This window comes from Drosophila elegans, unplaced genomic scaffold, assembly GCF_018152505.1.
Source record: "Drosophila elegans isolate 14027-0461.03 unplaced genomic scaffold, ASM1815250v1 contig_208, whole genome shotgun sequence".
NCBI lineage: Eukaryota > Metazoa > Arthropoda > Insecta > Diptera > Drosophilidae > Drosophila > Drosophila elegans.
The window spans coordinates 1220964-1237755 of record NW_024545578.1 but is presented as its reverse complement, the minus strand read 5'-3'; the positions used below and the strand labels follow the sequence as shown (position 1 = coordinate 1237755).

The window sequence follows — 16792 nt, the reverse complement described above, 5'->3', positions numbered from 1 at the left end:
AATTCGGGTCGTTTTTTTCAATTTTAATGATGTAACCCCTTTCAAAATTTCCGAAAAAATCGTCTTTGCAGAAAAGTGACCAAAAACCTGAACTGTTAAATCTCTAACTTTTGTTGCAATCATTCGATTTCTAAGTGGTATATATCTATGTCTTATGGCTTAACCATCTTAAAACTTACATTTAAACTAAATAAATAATAAATAAATAAAAAATAATTTAATACATTAAAGTAATAGTGCTTATTAAGCCTTAAATTATTTTCAGTGTGTTGGTAGTCAAAAGGTTCTCATATTTCAATAATTGTGATACTTTTCGCCTGATTTGAGTTTATATTATTTTTATAGAGCGCTCGACTGGCGGCAACAATAAAATCAATTGAAATGTGTTGGCAAACATGTCAAAATAAATTATAGAGAGCATGTCCGTGCGGTTGAGTGTGGTGTGATGCTGAGTGGTTGGGTTTGGTTTGGTATGGTATGGTGTTAGTAGGGTGTGGGTTGTTTGCCTGCCGGTGGTGTTTGCACGGGGTGTTATGCAAGTGTGGCAACCGCAGAAACCGAATTTTAATTTGCGCGCTGGCAGCATTTTGAAACTGGTTGAGGGACCTCAAACTCGCCGATACCGGAACCCTTCGGGATCTAAGCGGCTTACAAAGGATCTTTTTTTGGACCAGGAGCAGGAGCAGGAGCAGTAGCAGGAAGCCAGCGGAGCCCACACCCCAAAAATTTACAAAAGGCGAAAAGGGATTGCGCAACGCGAACGCCTATTTACAAGGTATAATTAAGTTAAGTCTTGGCTGAACGGGAAAAAAGAACAAAAGTCGAGAGTCGATAGTCGACGTCACTCGGAAGTCGGAAGTCGGGGGAGGGGTTTTTGTGGGTGGGGTCAAAGGGCGAAGGTCGGGGGAAGTGGGAGGATGTGTTCAGGGGCGGGGTCAGCTTCAAAGGACACACTCCAATTCAAAAGGCTGCCTAATCCGTGAACAACTTTTGTATGTTGCTCACAAGTTGTTGAGCTTTAAAAATTACTGAGTGAACACAACTGAAATGTGACTTTTTTTATTGGATAATTGAAAATATTTAAGACAACTGTCTTTGCTTATATATTAATTACACAAAGATAAGATTTCTGCTGGCACCCAAAAATAATGAGATAAAAAGTTTCATTTGGATTATTCCATTAAATATGCTGTTATGAAAATAGCTATGTAGTAAATATAATTAAAAATATATAAGTAAAAAAAATAAATATATTTAAAGAGGTAAGATAAAAGAAAATTATTTCGAATATTCCTTTTATTATTCTTTCAAATTAACCTAAACGTCAAATTTTGAACATTGCTGTGCTCCTGACATTTTAAAACTGTATGACACCTTGCGGCTAAATAATTTATAATAATTCTTTAAAATGAATAAAATCTGTTAAAAATGGTTGTTAAAGAAAGGCCAATAAACATAATACGTGTATAATTTCATGCAAATGACCCCCAAAGTTGATATACCTTCCAGGCCTGAGAACCGATAATCTTTAAAATTTTGTGTATTTTCACAGACATTTTCACGCTGATTCACACCCACAAGAGTGGCCCCCTTTATTAGAGTGGACCCCATTAGATCAGCTATTTTTCCCAGGCCAAAGCTACACCTTTCCATTGCCATTCCCATTCCCATTCCCAAATCAAGTTGCAGTTTCGACACCTTGCGGCTAAAGCCGAGTTCGATATGGATCATAGCTTTTGGTTTTGACTTTTGCTTGGGGTCTGGAATCTTTGGAATCCATAAATCAAGACGGCGAAAGATCATTAAAAGAGAATCTCTGCTATCATAATAAAGAAATCACACGAGAAAACAAACGGAGAAGACGGAGAGAGATCTCTTTTGATTTGATCGCTCAATCAAAATGATAAATGAAAATTAATATTTCTTAATATTGCTTACAAAAGTGAGAACTTCGGGGTAACATATTTTCTCCAAGAGCTTTTACTTGTAATCGTTTTATTTTTGGTGGAAAAAAGGCGGTGCTGACCAGGGTAATATAACCATATATTTTTCACTGCTCTTTTGGTCATTGTTTGATAAGAATTATTGCAACGTATCAATCACGAGGTTAAGTGGACCTGTGAAATGTGAGGGAACATGCATCAAAAGCAGCACGCAATCCCATCCAATCTACAAAATGAAAACATTAACCGGGAACAACAGAAAATGGTCAGAAATGTACACACACCAGAGGGCCCAAAAACAACAGCGGAAAGTTGCGGCCACCGACATTCATCAACATCAACATTCAACATCAAAAACAAACAGCAAAAGGCGCGATGCGAGGCCCAAAAACAAGAGTTACCCATGCCATCTTATCCCATACCCTCTATAAAGAGGGTTCCGTATACCATTCCCATTTCGGGTCGATTTATAGTTGAGTCGTCTTTTGGCGGTTGTCGCGGTTTCTCTGAGCCCGGAATTATTATCCCGCACTTTAGGCGATTAATTGACTTTATGACTTCGAGAGGGGAACGGGAATGAGATGGAGTTTATAGAACAACTATATTACAGAGCCAGTGAGCCGATGGGGTACCAATTAGAGAGCGCTTCGTTTGCCGACGACAAGGCAGCTGGAGAAGACTTTTCCCTTTCCTCGCGAGAAAGGCATCCATATAAAGTCCTCTGAAATAAGGAAAATCTTCATGTACTATTCATTTCTGTAAGTCAGTGCTACTTAAAAACATATGTCCACAACATTTTTATCTAAATTAAAAAATGATAAGTAACTCATAACTCACAATAATTTTCTAAAATTTTAAAGATTTTTTAAAAATAAAAAATATATACAAATTTGTTAAAATTTATAAATATTTAATTACGGTGAATATAATTCATTACGTGTTAATAAAACAGACAACAAATCTGTTTAGTAGCAGACCTTTTCACATTCGGCAACTGTGTCAAAAATGTTTTTACTTTTACATCCAGTATCTTGAATTTTCCAGCACACATTCAACGTATAGGTCCATGCTGGTTTAGGTTGACCGCCGCAATTATCTTCAATAGGAGTATTATCACTACATCTCTCTAAATAAAAATGATAACAACAATAAACAGTTATATTTACTTGTAATGGCCCTTAAACATAAGTTACCATTATCAATGCTATTAACCGAATGATTTTGTACAACCAGTAAGATGACAAATAAACACAATATTAATTTCATGCTGTTTCTCTTCAACGTTCAGGCAGCTACAAATAATAAAAATCTAGTTAGTTTTGTTTTAAATGCCAGGTTTTATTCTTTACATGATTAAGGCGAAACCATTATGTTTATAAACGCTTTGACTACTTGTATAAAAATGAAAATCGATCGTGGATAATGACTTTTTGCATATTAAAGGTATAATAATATTATTATATAATATACAAAAATTAACATCCGGAACCTGATGGTATAACAATATAATACCTGTAAGTATTTAAGAACTGTGTTTTTTCTTTACTTTCTTTAGAGTGATGTCTTCGTAACTTGAATTGTTTAAAATTTTCGGTTATGAACTTATTGATTTGCAGCAAATCGTGTGACAAACCCTATAATGCCCCCATTATTTCCGTTAACATCTCTTTTCTGGAAACCCGAAAAAGCGATGCCACTTCAGAGTAATCCCATTTTAGAGGGACCGCCATCGAAATCCAGTCCGTTTGGCCAGTCGAGCGAAAGAAAGGCTGACTTTAAGCAAATTAGCAATTCAACAAAAGTGTCGCCCTGTCGCCCCGTCCCCTAACCCTCGTGCGCCCCTGCCTTAACCCCTGACTGGCCTAATCGTGGCACGTGCCCCGACATATTTAATCACAGGGCTGTGTCGTAGTGTCTATCCTGAACAACAAAAACCGATGCGAACAAAAACCGAACGAAACTGAAAAAAAAAGGGGCAAAGTTGTTGGGCAAAGCAGCATCACACACATAAAGATAATCCAATCTTATGCTGCTAATTTTACAGCATCCCGAAAATGAAATAAAATCAAATCTCGTGTGTGGACGAGCGTGTGCAAATGTGGTTTCTAGGGGTTGAGATTGAGGTTTTTTCCAGGGGGCGGAGAAACGAAACCCAGATGAACTCAAAACTGAAAACCGCTGCCAGCTTTGCGAAAAACTTTTGCCCAAAAGAAAACCCTCAGACAAATAAATTCGATTATGGCACACTTGAGGAAAAGGGCTCTCAGTATTAAGAACAAAATTGTTTGCCTTCGGAATTTGTTTATTTAATATCAGAAATACATCTTTTTGTCTTGAATTTAGTTGATTTCTTTGAATTAATAAAACTAAAATATGTTCTACATTTTTGTTAGTAAAGTAAGGCAATCAATATTTCACAACAATATATGTTTAATAGATAAAAAAGATGTCCCAAATTAAAATAACTAAACATCTTAGATATATTAAGCAAAAGCTTGAAAGTTGATTGCGATTTTAATATATACAATTTTTGGTGATTAACTGGGAAAATATAAAGTCAAATAAATATTTTGTTTACTAAAATATTTATTCAAAAACTTTATTAAAAATAAATAAAATCTTACATAGTTACAAAACGATTTCCATTTCTTGTTTTCTTGAAAAAAGATAATGGTAAATATAAGTAACATATTTAATTATTTGTCTGGTTTTTCAAACTACAAGAATTTTGTTTATGACCTTTTAGTGATTTTTCCAAGTGTTCTTTCCCTATTTTTTCCATCCTCACCCCCCGCTGAGACGAAGGCGTTTGGCACTCGTAGAGGGGGCGTGGCATATATATTTTTTCAGCTTTATTTTGTGGCCCTGCTGCTGAGTTGTTTGTTTGGGCAAAGTTTCGAGCCAGCGAGATGCCTAATTCGTTTACCAAATCCACTTTACATAGTTGAGTTGAGCGAGTCGCAGACACAAAATATGAAAATTCAATAAACTACGCAGGACTACAAGGACTCCCGCTGGTCCTGCCACTTGAGGCTTAATTGTGCGTCGTACTCACCTGCCGTGCAAATGGAAGAGGGAAATGGAAATGGCAAATGGCACGTGCAACACATGCGGGGAAAAAGCGGGAAAAGGGGGAAAACACGCACGAATTGCATTCGCAAGTGGGCGTGCATAATTTATGCTAATTCGCCTGAGAAACGCAAGCAAAAATAATAAAAATATTTATATACAAATAGAGCAGGAAGAACAGCAAAGGGAAACATAAGCTTTAAGATTAACCTGAGCTATGACAATTTATTATAATTAACATTAGCTTTGTAATAAGCCGTATTCCCAGAGTATTACTTTTCCGATGCTTTTCAGAGTGGAATACAAAGGCAGCGCGCTCATTAGTTCTTTAAATTAAATCACTGACGCATGACTTTAGAAGTGCTAAACTCCTTAATTAATTGCTCAAGCTTACTTGAGTAATTCTGCTTTAAATCGCTCAATGTCGGCCTAAGAAATTCTTTTCACGATTTAATTATACTTTTTTCTTATATTTAAATTTCTTGTTTAATTTTTTTGTGAGAAATCTGGCGGTACAGATAACCATGCCAAAAAATCAAATTATTATAAACAAGTTAATAAACATTTAAAATTGTGGCTTTAAATTAAGTACAACCAATTGATTTGCAAGTATATTTACAAATTTTGATATATACCTTGTTGATTTTATGAATTATACAGCTTTGTCGTAAAAAGTTTAGACTTTAAATATCCATACCTTTAGGATAAAATCATTTTAAATCAGTCTATATACATTTGAGCGCCGTGACTTAAAACTTACTTCAAAAAAAATTATACTTAATTCTTTTTACATATTTAAAACCATATCCTGGGGATTTTGGGTTCATAAGATAAGGTTTAACTTTTATTTAATCTTCATAATACAAAAGGACTTTTTTTTAGAATTAAAATATAATGAAGTGATATTAGAAGGCCCACAATTAGCCAAATGTGTGCGCCTGTTAATGACCTGTTTTAACCCCTTGAAGACTGTGAACAAATGACACTCTCTAATGACCTAGCTACACATGGAAACACTTTCCGCTTCACGCTCTGTCAATTGGCCAGGCGACATCATTATTAGCAGTCCTCGGAAAAATAAGAAAATTATGATTGAAGCTAATTCTGAGTTAGGTGCCTGGGCCCAACAATTAAAAGATCATTTCTGAGTGCGGGCTGTCGATTCGTTGACCTTCATTGAAGCCTATAATAACTTCATTAGAACCGAAAAAGGGCTGACTTATTTTTCATTTTTATTTTTTTCATTCCATTTTAATTGCACGAAAATGAAATGTTTGAAATTTTGTAACCAACCCGCATGACCGGCCCCATCAGCTCATTTTGTTTCGGGTGACATTTCTCTGGCAAAGAATTTCTTGATAAGTTTTTTATGAATATTTCCTGACGCAGCGCCTCTGCTTTTTGTCATTATTCACACTGCAGTGATTCCACAGCAAGAAAGACATTTTTCTACTTGCAAAAAAAAATGAAGAGGAAAATGGAAAACCCAAACGACAAAAAACTTGGCCGCTTTGTAGAAAATTCATAAAACTTCCGCTTGGAAAATCTGAAAGGGGGGTGTTGGTAGGCCGGGGTCAGCAAACAAGAAAATGGCGCATTTTAAAGTGAATGGAAAAGCGGGAAAGCAGAAATGGAAAAGGCATGGAGAAATGGCAAAAGGAAAAGCGAGAAAAACAAAGTCCAAGGAAATTTTCCGTGTCAAGAAATGTTCCTTCTACTTGAAGCTGCTTTGCCGCCATTTTCTCTTTCTGGGGGTTGCGATTTCCCGAGCGTTTCCTTCCCCCATTTTTCTTCCTTTTTTTTCGCTCTGCGGGGGTGGCTCTCGCAAGCGAAAATAAACAAAAATCAAAGTTGCAAATAAGAAGAAACTACAAAGTAAGTTAGCATAAAAAAAGTTTAGCGGCGCCTTGTTTTTCGGAAGTTTTTAACGTCTCCGGGGGAAAAGTGGGTGGCGTACTTAGCCCACACTCACAAACACACACACACACACTCAGGATACACACACAGATACAGATACTGGGACAAAAGATTCCGTCGAGCACTTTTCGTGCAACAAAAGCCGGAAACAGCCGGCAAAAAGAAGCTGAGGAAAAACTCAGTCAACATCCTCTCAAGTGCTTCCTTCGCTTTTTCTTCCACTCGGGGATTTCGAAGCTCCAAGTTCTGCACTCTACAAAATTCTGAAAATTCTTAATTCTGTAAAAATATTTTTAGGTCTTTAAAAATTATTTATCAAACATTATCGAAAACTTTGTTTGGTGACAAACAGTATGGTAAAATTGTGAACGATTTAAAAATTTTTAAAATGTTGAATTTTCACTGCATACTTTTAGGGAAATTTTGAAAGGATTTTAGTTATATTACTTTCAAAAATATAACCAAAATTTGGAATTTGAAATAATTGTAAATATTTATAATTTTTTTACAAGTTTATATATTTTAGTGATATTATATAAAATAAATAAAATAAAAATTAAACCTTTTTTTGATTTAAATTATATTTTTCCCTTAGTGTTTTACTTCTCAGCATGCAGCCAGCGATGTGCCCGCTCAGCCAAGCGCAAGGACAGCTCCCGAGGAAAAGGACGAGAAACGGAGGACGAGAAGGACGACAGCGATGCTCCCCCACCTTGCTTATGCTGATCACGTCTATTTATTGTGCACATAATATGGGAGCAGCTCCAAGCTGGCAGTTGCTGCTCGTCCTCTCCTTGAACTCCTCCTTTTTCTGCTCCTCCAGGATACGTGCGACGCATGCATCGCTGGACACGCTTTGGGGTCCTTCGTGGCCACCCACTCGCCCACCCGCCCACTTTTTTCCTTTGGACACTCGTTTCCTATTCCTATATTCTCTCCGCCGGGGAAAATTCAATTATCGAATGCGAATTTTTGCTCCTCCGCTTTCTGTTTTTATGTTTTTTCTTTTTTTTTCTTTTTTTCGTTTCCGCTTCGAATGTTTTTTTGTTTCAGCCAAAAGCATCCCAAGACGAACTTTCAGCGTATCAGCATTTATTTGCTGTTGATTTATGCAGCGAACACCCCCATTTTCCGCCTCCTTTGGGTTGCTCGCTCAGTCAAACAATCGTCATCGACATCCACATCCACATCCAGAGCACTGTTGAATATTTGCCAAGTATGCTGATTGAATTTTTTCCAGTTGACTAAATGATATCAAGGATATTTGCCAGGCAAGCGCGACTGCTTTTGCTCCTGCCAGCAGGTTGCGACTTAAAGCCTATGGATTTTATGAGCGAAACTCCTGAAAACAGTGATTGCATTTCGCCAGTGGGCATTTGATTAAATATTACCTAAATTAAGGCAAGGGTTTTGCAAATAAAATGGGATTAAATAAATACAAGCCCAAGGGACTCTGATAAAGCCTTCAGCTATTCATAACAATGTACGTATAATGCGCCATGCTAATTAGATTTCGCCCAAAGGCCTTTTGGGTCGCACGTAAATATTGCTTAATTTTGGCAAAAGGGCTAAATATTACCAGTAGCGCTATATAGCTTAAGGATACTCTGAATTCGTAAAACAAAATCAAATTAAAACCTAAATTATTAAATTCCAGTCATTGCAGTATAAATCGTTTAACAATTTATTCTATCATCTGATAAATCAAAAATAAAAATATTAACACAAATACAAGTAGCACTAAGCCAATATAACCATGAAAAATATATTTTAAAATGTGATACAAAACATAAATAACTTTGCTCAAAAATATTATACCTGTATTTAATCAATATATATTTAGGGACATTTATCTTTACGCATCAAAGAAAACCTTTTACAATTTATTCTTTAAATTGAAAATACAAAACTGAAGTAATATTGTTTATGGTAGACATTTATGAAGGCTCTCCCTGTATAAACTATAAACGGTTTGTGCAACTACCAATTTAATTACAATTCCAGTAAGCAAAACACCGCCCACATTTGCAACGGAGCAGCTTCATTTTCCTTCTTCCTTCCCAGCAATCCGTGTTTGCATCCTTCATCCGTTGCGCATCCTTTGGACAAATCCATCTCGTCCTTCATCAACTGCACATATCCATAAACCAGTTAGGCACTGCGCTTCTGGCGCACTGACAATTTCCAATATTTAGACAGGCAACTACTAATAATCGTGTTTGGCCGGCGTAAAGTGAGCATTCAGTTGGCAAATATCCCGATATCCCAGATGAAACCAAACCAAACCCATAGCATTGGATGGATAATTAAGGCTGCTGGCAAATCGAGTGGGCTAAACATCATCGACATCGACATCGACATCAGCGATCTATTTGAAACCGTTGCCCTGCAATAATTAATATGCTCAACGTGCAACGGCATTAGAAAGGTGGTTTTCAAGGGGGGTTTTCATATGCTCAAAGGGGGTTTTCATGCACTGGTAAAAAAAAAGCCATCTAATTCCAAGTATTTCATACTCATTTGAAATATTTTATGCTTTGAGTTTCATCAATTGATGTGTTAAGTTATTATTAATTGTGATAAAGATACATAATATATAAATATATAATAGAATATTTGAATATTTGAATTTTAAGTTTTATATGCATTGCACTTTGTATTATGATTTTGCATTTCATTTAAATATGAAGGATTTAATAACCATATGTTTTTTTTTAATATTCCACATGGTTATCAGTGTAGAAAAGGGGGTTTCCACAGGCTGAAGAAGGGGGGTTTTCATGGGCTGGAGAGGGTGAAAATGATTCGAGGTTGGTGGGCCGTAAAAGGCGTTAAATTGACACAATTGAACACACCCTTGAGATTCGAGTAAGTGAGGGTTTTCTCACTCGTTTGTTTGTCCTGCAACGGAACTGATGTTGCTACGGGGAATTGATGTTGCTGCGGGGCTTGGTGTTGCTGCTGTGCGTGTTGCTGCTGGTGGGGGTTGCATGTTTAATCGCAATCGGCAACATCTTTATCGTTGCGGCACCGCAAAAATCCGCGATTGAAGTCAGCCATGTGCAAATGTACCTCCAACGCCGAGATGACAATACATCTCCTTTTAAAAGGGGGTAGTCAAACCCCTTAAAACCCCCTCATATATTGCCTATGTAAATATGTGCGACAATTGATATTTGGCGACAACATGTGAATCTATAAACGTGACAATGTTTAACGGAGACTGGATTCCGTGGAAGGTGCAAAATGCTTAGCGAAATTATGAAATTGATAGGATGGGACGAAGTATTTCTTCTAGTGAGGGAGGTGTATGAAGGTCTTATTTGCAACAAATAAAGAGAATAAACACACCAAGAAGTTATTTTCAATTCACTAAAATACAAAATGGGAAAAATTCAAAATTCAATACACAAAAACGAGGTCTTGTTTATAAGTTAATCTTTAAAAAAATAAATAGGAGGTTTTAAATACTTTTTAATAATTACCTTTTACAATTTACTAAGTGCTAAACATTTTTTAACTAAATACATTTTGAAAATTCCTAAAAAAAAAACAGAATACGGTAATTTTTGTGTTGGTGTTCTTATATTTTAATAAATTCTTTGTATTAGTTTTTACTTAATAAATTTATTTGGCTTGTAGTAGGGTTTTTATATTTTTAATTACTTTCAGAGGCCTACAAACCTTTAATAATTGCGTGTGCAATTGCATACCAAATCTATTTTACTTCTCCACACCAAAAGCCTACAACTTTTATATCAAATCGAGGTCCATAAGATCGAAAATGCCTGCAAAGCCCGACTGTCAAAACAGGCAAACAAATTGTGCAAATAGGTCGGGGAAATGTTATTTATGTTCGAAAGATTTTCTGTGATTAAATAACTGGGGCCTCACTTTATCCCCTCGAACGCCGAATGACAGGAATTGCAGCACAGCTCAGCTCAGCTCAGCTCAGGAGTTGAGCTCAAGCTCCAAATGTGTCAGCATCGGTTGCATATTAATGGCCCGGAGGTGTGCATGCCAATTGTCATGCGCTGAAATGCTTGTTAACAACATCGATTGCTTTTGGGCAGCCAGTCTATATGCACAACCACATCCCCATCCCCATCCACATCCACATCCACTTCCAACCGAATCCAACTCCTTCCTTAACTCAACCGCCTCAATCTCCCACTTTTTCCTTTTTTAATCAAAAAGAAGTCGATGCTCCTGACTCCTGCCTCCCAACTCCTATTTCCCATTCCCATTCCCCAACTCCAGACTCCTGACTCCTCCCCCGTGGCAATAACGCCACACATTTGTAATGTTGCTTCTGTTTTTGGCTGAAAGAGGAGCCCAGGAAGCAGCAAAGACAGCAAAGGAACTTCGGGGAATGTTTACACTGAAAGAATGCGTCGAAAATTTATAGAACAAAATAAAAATGTACTAGAAACCAAAATTTATCATATAAAATAAAAATAAAATTAAAAATAGGTAAATTGGTTTTAATTTTCTTTTAGCTTTATTGGTAAAATTGTTAGTTTTATTTAAGTCCTATAATAAATTTCCATTTAAAAATATTTAAAATTTTCTTTCATTAAAAACTAGATCCATTAAATACAAGTGTCTAATTTTTCGCTCCTTTTTGTAAAACCAAAGAAGTAAAAAGCCTTTTGGATTTTTAAAATAAATGCTATAAGGCCGTTTAAATTTACATTTATATATTTGGTTTAGTCTAATTAACATTTTAAAATGTATTTAAAATACATATAACGCAAAAAATACAATAATATTTTAGACAATCATTAATTATTGCTCAAGGATTTATTGTTTTTGTCGTCACATAAATATTGGTGTATAGTTACTCTCTCACTACTGCCCACTGTTTTAAATTAAGAATGAAATCTATTTCAAATAAAAAAATTTAACGTTTAAAGCAGTTATTTGCAAAGACTAAGAGTTTTTGGAAGTGCATCTCTTAGATGCATTTTACAAGTTACTTTAAGGCAATCAATTTGTAGTTGAAATGCGTGGATCGCGAGCGGGCGGTCGGGTGAATGGGCTGGAAAAACCAATCAAAAGAGCGTTGCGAACGCAAATTGAACGGCAAATGGTTGCAAGATGATATTTCAATACACCAGCCGGAATGGGATGGGATGGGATGGGATGGGACGGGATCAGGATCACCTGTGCCACAAACTGCCAGCTCGTTGCCCTTGCCTCCTCCCTTAACCACCACTTTTTGGCCATAAATTATCAACGGGCGACGCCTGCGCGTAGTTTTCTTACTTTTTTGCAGTTATGATTATCGCGCCAGGATGGAGGGGTTAAAAACGCCAAAGAGCCAAAAAGAAACTCTTTCGTTCCTGTGTGTGCAAACAAATGTAAAAAATTTTTAATTGACTTTTGCAGTTCTGCAGTTGCACTTTTTTATGGCCCCTCGCGTGCATGGCAGCTTAAAAGTTAATAAAACACGCCCAATGATAACAAGCCGCTCGGCCATATATTGCCCCTGAGGTCTTCATTTCGTTTTCCCAACATTGTGAGATGATCCCCAGTCCTCCATCCTCGATCCTCCTGAAGGAGTATAGTTTTCGACGGAGCTCCGAGCTCGTAGAAAAACAATCAATTAGGCCCACAAGTAGCTTCCAACTCGAAGGGAGCGCCATAAGGTTTAGGGTTCCCCCGAAGATCATCATGATGCTGATGATGGGCTTTCCAGATTTCAAATTTCAGTTGCTTGGATGTTTGGATGTGAATTTTGCCCAGTTGCCCAGTGGCATCGACACGACTTTGATTCTCTTTCCGCGCCGACTGGTCGCAGTTTTATGGCCTGCTTTGGCAAAATTTATGTTACATTTTTATAGTTCCAGTGTAAATTGACTTTTAAAATGCAAAAATTTATCATAGCAACGGCGGTTTGAAGGGGGAAGTCCCGCGCCTCAACTTTAATTGCATACGTTGCAAAAGGCAGTGGCAACTCTGGCGGAAGCTTTGAAAAGTCGAAAAAAGCTCTGCCGATAAACATCTGCGCGATTTCAAGAGGAAAACAACCCCAAAATGTTTTATAGAGGGGGTTTACTTGGAGTCTTACGCAGTTTGTATACCCTTAAAATTACAAATTTTCAAACAGTAAAATAATTCTAGTTTTTGACAAATGAAATCTTTTAGTAATATAATATCGGTACATAACTTATAAAGTGTTATATCCTAAGCGTTGAATTAACAATATTTGAACCATTTTTTGGAATATGGAATTCCAATAGGTTAAAACACGGACATAGCCTGTATGGGTAACATTTTGCAAACACAATTGTTGTAATATTGAAAAGACCTTTAAGACCGGTAATGTACCTTAAGTTAATATCTCAAAAATTAAAAAAAAACTAAAACTAAAAAACTTAAAAACTAAAAGTTTAAGATGTTAAAATATCATTATAATAAGGCGATTTGAAACATAAAATTGGGAGTATGGAAAATATGTTTGCCTTTTATGAATTGCAAATAACAATAACAACGTAGTCAAAACACTCTACCCTAGAAAAGGGAAACAAAACACAGTCGTAAGAGCTTTCCGGCGAGTCAAAACATTTCGCAGACCTTGGCACTCAACATTGTTTAATCCATATAGTTTTTTTTTTTAATTAGTTCGCGAGTGCAGTTTTCCACCCAAACCTACAGAAAAAGCTCCGGAAAAGTTTTTTGGTGCGTGGGTGTCGCCCGTTTCTATCTTTCCACCTTTTTGCGAAGAGGTCTCCAATTCAATTGCATGACGAAACAGCCGCGGAACAGTTGCCTCGCTCTTTGATTAGCTGAAAGCGGGAAAAATCCATAAATTGATTGAGAAAAAACGGGAAAACTACAATAAAATGCTGCTGCCGACGGTCAGTGGTTCGTCCACCGCAGGATGCAAATGGAAAAACTGTTGTCGCCGCAGCTGGGAAATGCTGATGGCACCCGTATCGCCCAAGAACCTCAGGACCACGGCCCTGCTGACCAGTATCTATCAATTGGTGAGTGGGTGTTTCATTATATACAACCGTTTAAAATTAATTATAGGCAAAAGAATTCTTAAAATTAAGAAAAATACGTTTAAGAGTTTGAGATTTTTTAATAATCTTCCCGATGAACAAACTTCCTATATAAATAAGCAACATATATTTGTATTGCAACCAGGTATTATTCAATAAAAATGTATACAAGAGATACCTATGTAGACTTGCAAGTAGAAAACGTGCAGCCAGGAAAAACAGGACTTAATAAAATAAGTTTAATGAAATTTAGTTTACTATTAATATAAACAACAAAACTAGATATTATTATAATAAATTGGTACAGATATGGATTATATTAAAACTCTACTAATGGATTTATAAGGCGGGGCGCAGCGCATTGGCACGCAGGAGGATCGGGAGTCCCGAATCCCCAAGCAATCCAGGAATTGCAGCCGCGGCCCCAAATACAAAAATTACGCACTGGATATGCAAAGCCATACCCCACTGGGCGCGCAAGGAGACGTCAAGGGCGGCAATTGGACGCTCGCCCCCGCCCGCACCCGGAATCCCAGGAGCGGAGCGAAGGAGACGCTCCTGCGGCGCAATGCGTCTGCACTTGTGTTCCGTGATGAGAACGTGCCAGGACGAGCGCCCTTTTTAAAGCTTTGTCGGAGCATGTGCGGGTGTCATGCAGAAAGCTGCTAAAACCAGTTGGGAATTACACGAGCAGCACGCATTCACTTTGTGGGGTTAATAGGGGTAGTAGCCTCCGAAGATCGCTGGGCTGTTCAGGTTTTCACAATATCTGGAAAGCTGCAAATATTAAAAAAAAATTTAATTCCACTTTACTAACTATTAAAGTATATATATTTAATGGATAATTGCTATAAACTTTAATCAGAAAAATTAGTAAAAATGTAATACTAGTTTTAAGTGGGAAGCTTTAAATGTTTAATAAGTTAAAATTTTTTAACATTACCAACTAATAAAATATATATATTTTTATGATGAGTGGTGCAATTAGAAAGTAAGTTCAAATAGAAAGTGAGTTTAAAAGTCTGAAGTGAAAGTCTTTAAATGTTTAGAACACTTGACTGACTATTAAAATATATATATTGTAAATGAAAAATGTTTTTTAAATGTTTTAATTTTTTTTTATGTACATCAATTGTTTCAAAGGAAAGAAAACCTTAAATATATTTTATCTTACCCAGTTGATCTCGCACTGCGCCCTGTTCCTGGTTTTACTGGGATTGGCTCATGCCGAACAGATGTGCCAGGTCCTGGAGCTGGACATCCTGGACCAGAAGGACAATGGTTTCTACAACATGTCGCCCTTCCACAATGATCTTCGCCTGCAAACGGCCGCCCAATTGGCGGCTGCCACGGAGAACCTACTATATGTAATGGCTGGAGTGGCTGGAACTTATGCCCTGAGTGCCATATCCCTTTTCTTTGGGGTCTACAAGAACAAACCGGGCCTAATCATTCCCTGGCTAATTGTGGAGTTCCTGCTGATGGTGGCCTTGGGAGCTCTGGTTTTCATGCTGAGGGATACGAAGATTGTGCAATTGTTGGGCGGACAGGTGCCCTATTGTGAGTTTTTACTCTTACATTATAATGCTTTATATAATATATATAATATATTTCAGTTATCGTCTGCTACATCTTGATCTGCATGGACTACTGCAAGTGGTATGTGATGCACAGCTTCTACCAGAGTTTGCGTACCATGAACAAACTTCGGGAGATTGCCACAGTGGCCATACCCTGTCCAGCTCCAGGAGCCGTAAGTTGGTAAAATTATATGTATCGGAATCCTTTAATAACTTCCTTACACACTAGATACCCTATCGTTTCCAACGCGAGCATATGTATTTGGGAAGCAATGGCTACAAGCACATCCTAACCGAATCCCCCGATGGACAGTGTTAAGTGAATGAAGAGAGATTGGATTTTTCCCCATCAGGTGTCTTGAATGCAATTGTACTACAGTTTCTGTATAGCAAAATCCGAGTGTGATATGGTTGAAGAAGAGATACTATTTTAGATAGCCAAAGGATGCGGATCGAGGGGCATATTAACACATATACCAAACCGTAAACAACTTGTCTACGTTCCAAAATAAAGAGGAAGCAAGGGCAGTTTCGGTTTAACGCGGTCGGCAATATGGCATTGCCGGCAAGTACATAAACTATTTTTGTGTAGAACTTAATCTCCACTCAATTTCTAGCACCTAAAAACAAGTTTGAAAAATAGGAAAACAAATTTTTAAAAATAAAAAAAATATTTTAGTTTCTAACAGGACTCGAACTAGGGTCTTCCTAACAAATGCGCCACATTTTAGAGCGGTAAGATTGGATTTTAATGCGGAATCTAGAAAATGAAAAGCTTGTCTGGTTTAAATTGGCGTTCAATCAATAGCAACGAAGTTAAAAGTTGGTTTTCTGGTTAGACTTTAATAAAAATAACTAAATATGCCTTAAATTCAGTTAACTAGCAATATTTTAGGTACTCTTGTTTTCTAGCAACGAACTACTAAAGTATGAATATCACATAAAAGTGAAACATTGTAACATATCTGGTTAATATGTCACGCGAAAAAGAGTTCTAAATATTCAACTCTTGTTAATAATAAAAAAACAATTTTGTATTATTATTTCTACCTTTTAAATGTTTTGCTTTAGAAATAGTATGAATATTAAATAAAAGTGTAACATGATATAATTTTTGGTTTATATGACACGCAAAAAAAGTTTAAGTATTAAAAAAAAATAAAAAACATATTAATTGAATTATTTTTACCTTATAAATGTTTTGAGTTAGGTAAAGAGCGTTACATACCTTACAAAGATGTTAAAGTATTTGATAGATATATGTAGTTTTAGG

At 36.7% G+C, this 16792-nt stretch overlaps 1 protein-coding gene and 1 non-coding gene across 2 annotated transcripts; one reads left to right on the top strand and one right to left on the bottom strand.

Moving 5' to 3' along the window:
* The first annotated feature begins 13488 nt into the window (after nucleotides 1-13488).
* LOC108146494 lies at nucleotides 13489-16630 on the top strand. The gene is made up of 4 exons (XM_017272526.2): nucleotides 13489-13921; nucleotides 15118-15499; nucleotides 15556-15692; nucleotides 15749-16630. Exons 1-4 carry the CDS (start codon nucleotides 13778-13780, stop codon nucleotides 15836-15838), a joined length of 753 nt encoding a protein of 250 aa, XP_017128015.1. The 5' UTR covers nucleotides 13489-13777; the 3' UTR covers nucleotides 15839-16630.
* On the bottom strand, nucleotides 14287-14562 carry LOC121467163. Its single transcript, XR_005977313.1, has one exon. It is a non-coding gene; the product is annotated as a U11 spliceosomal RNA (small nuclear RNA).
* Nucleotides 16631-16792: the final 162 nt, after the last annotated feature.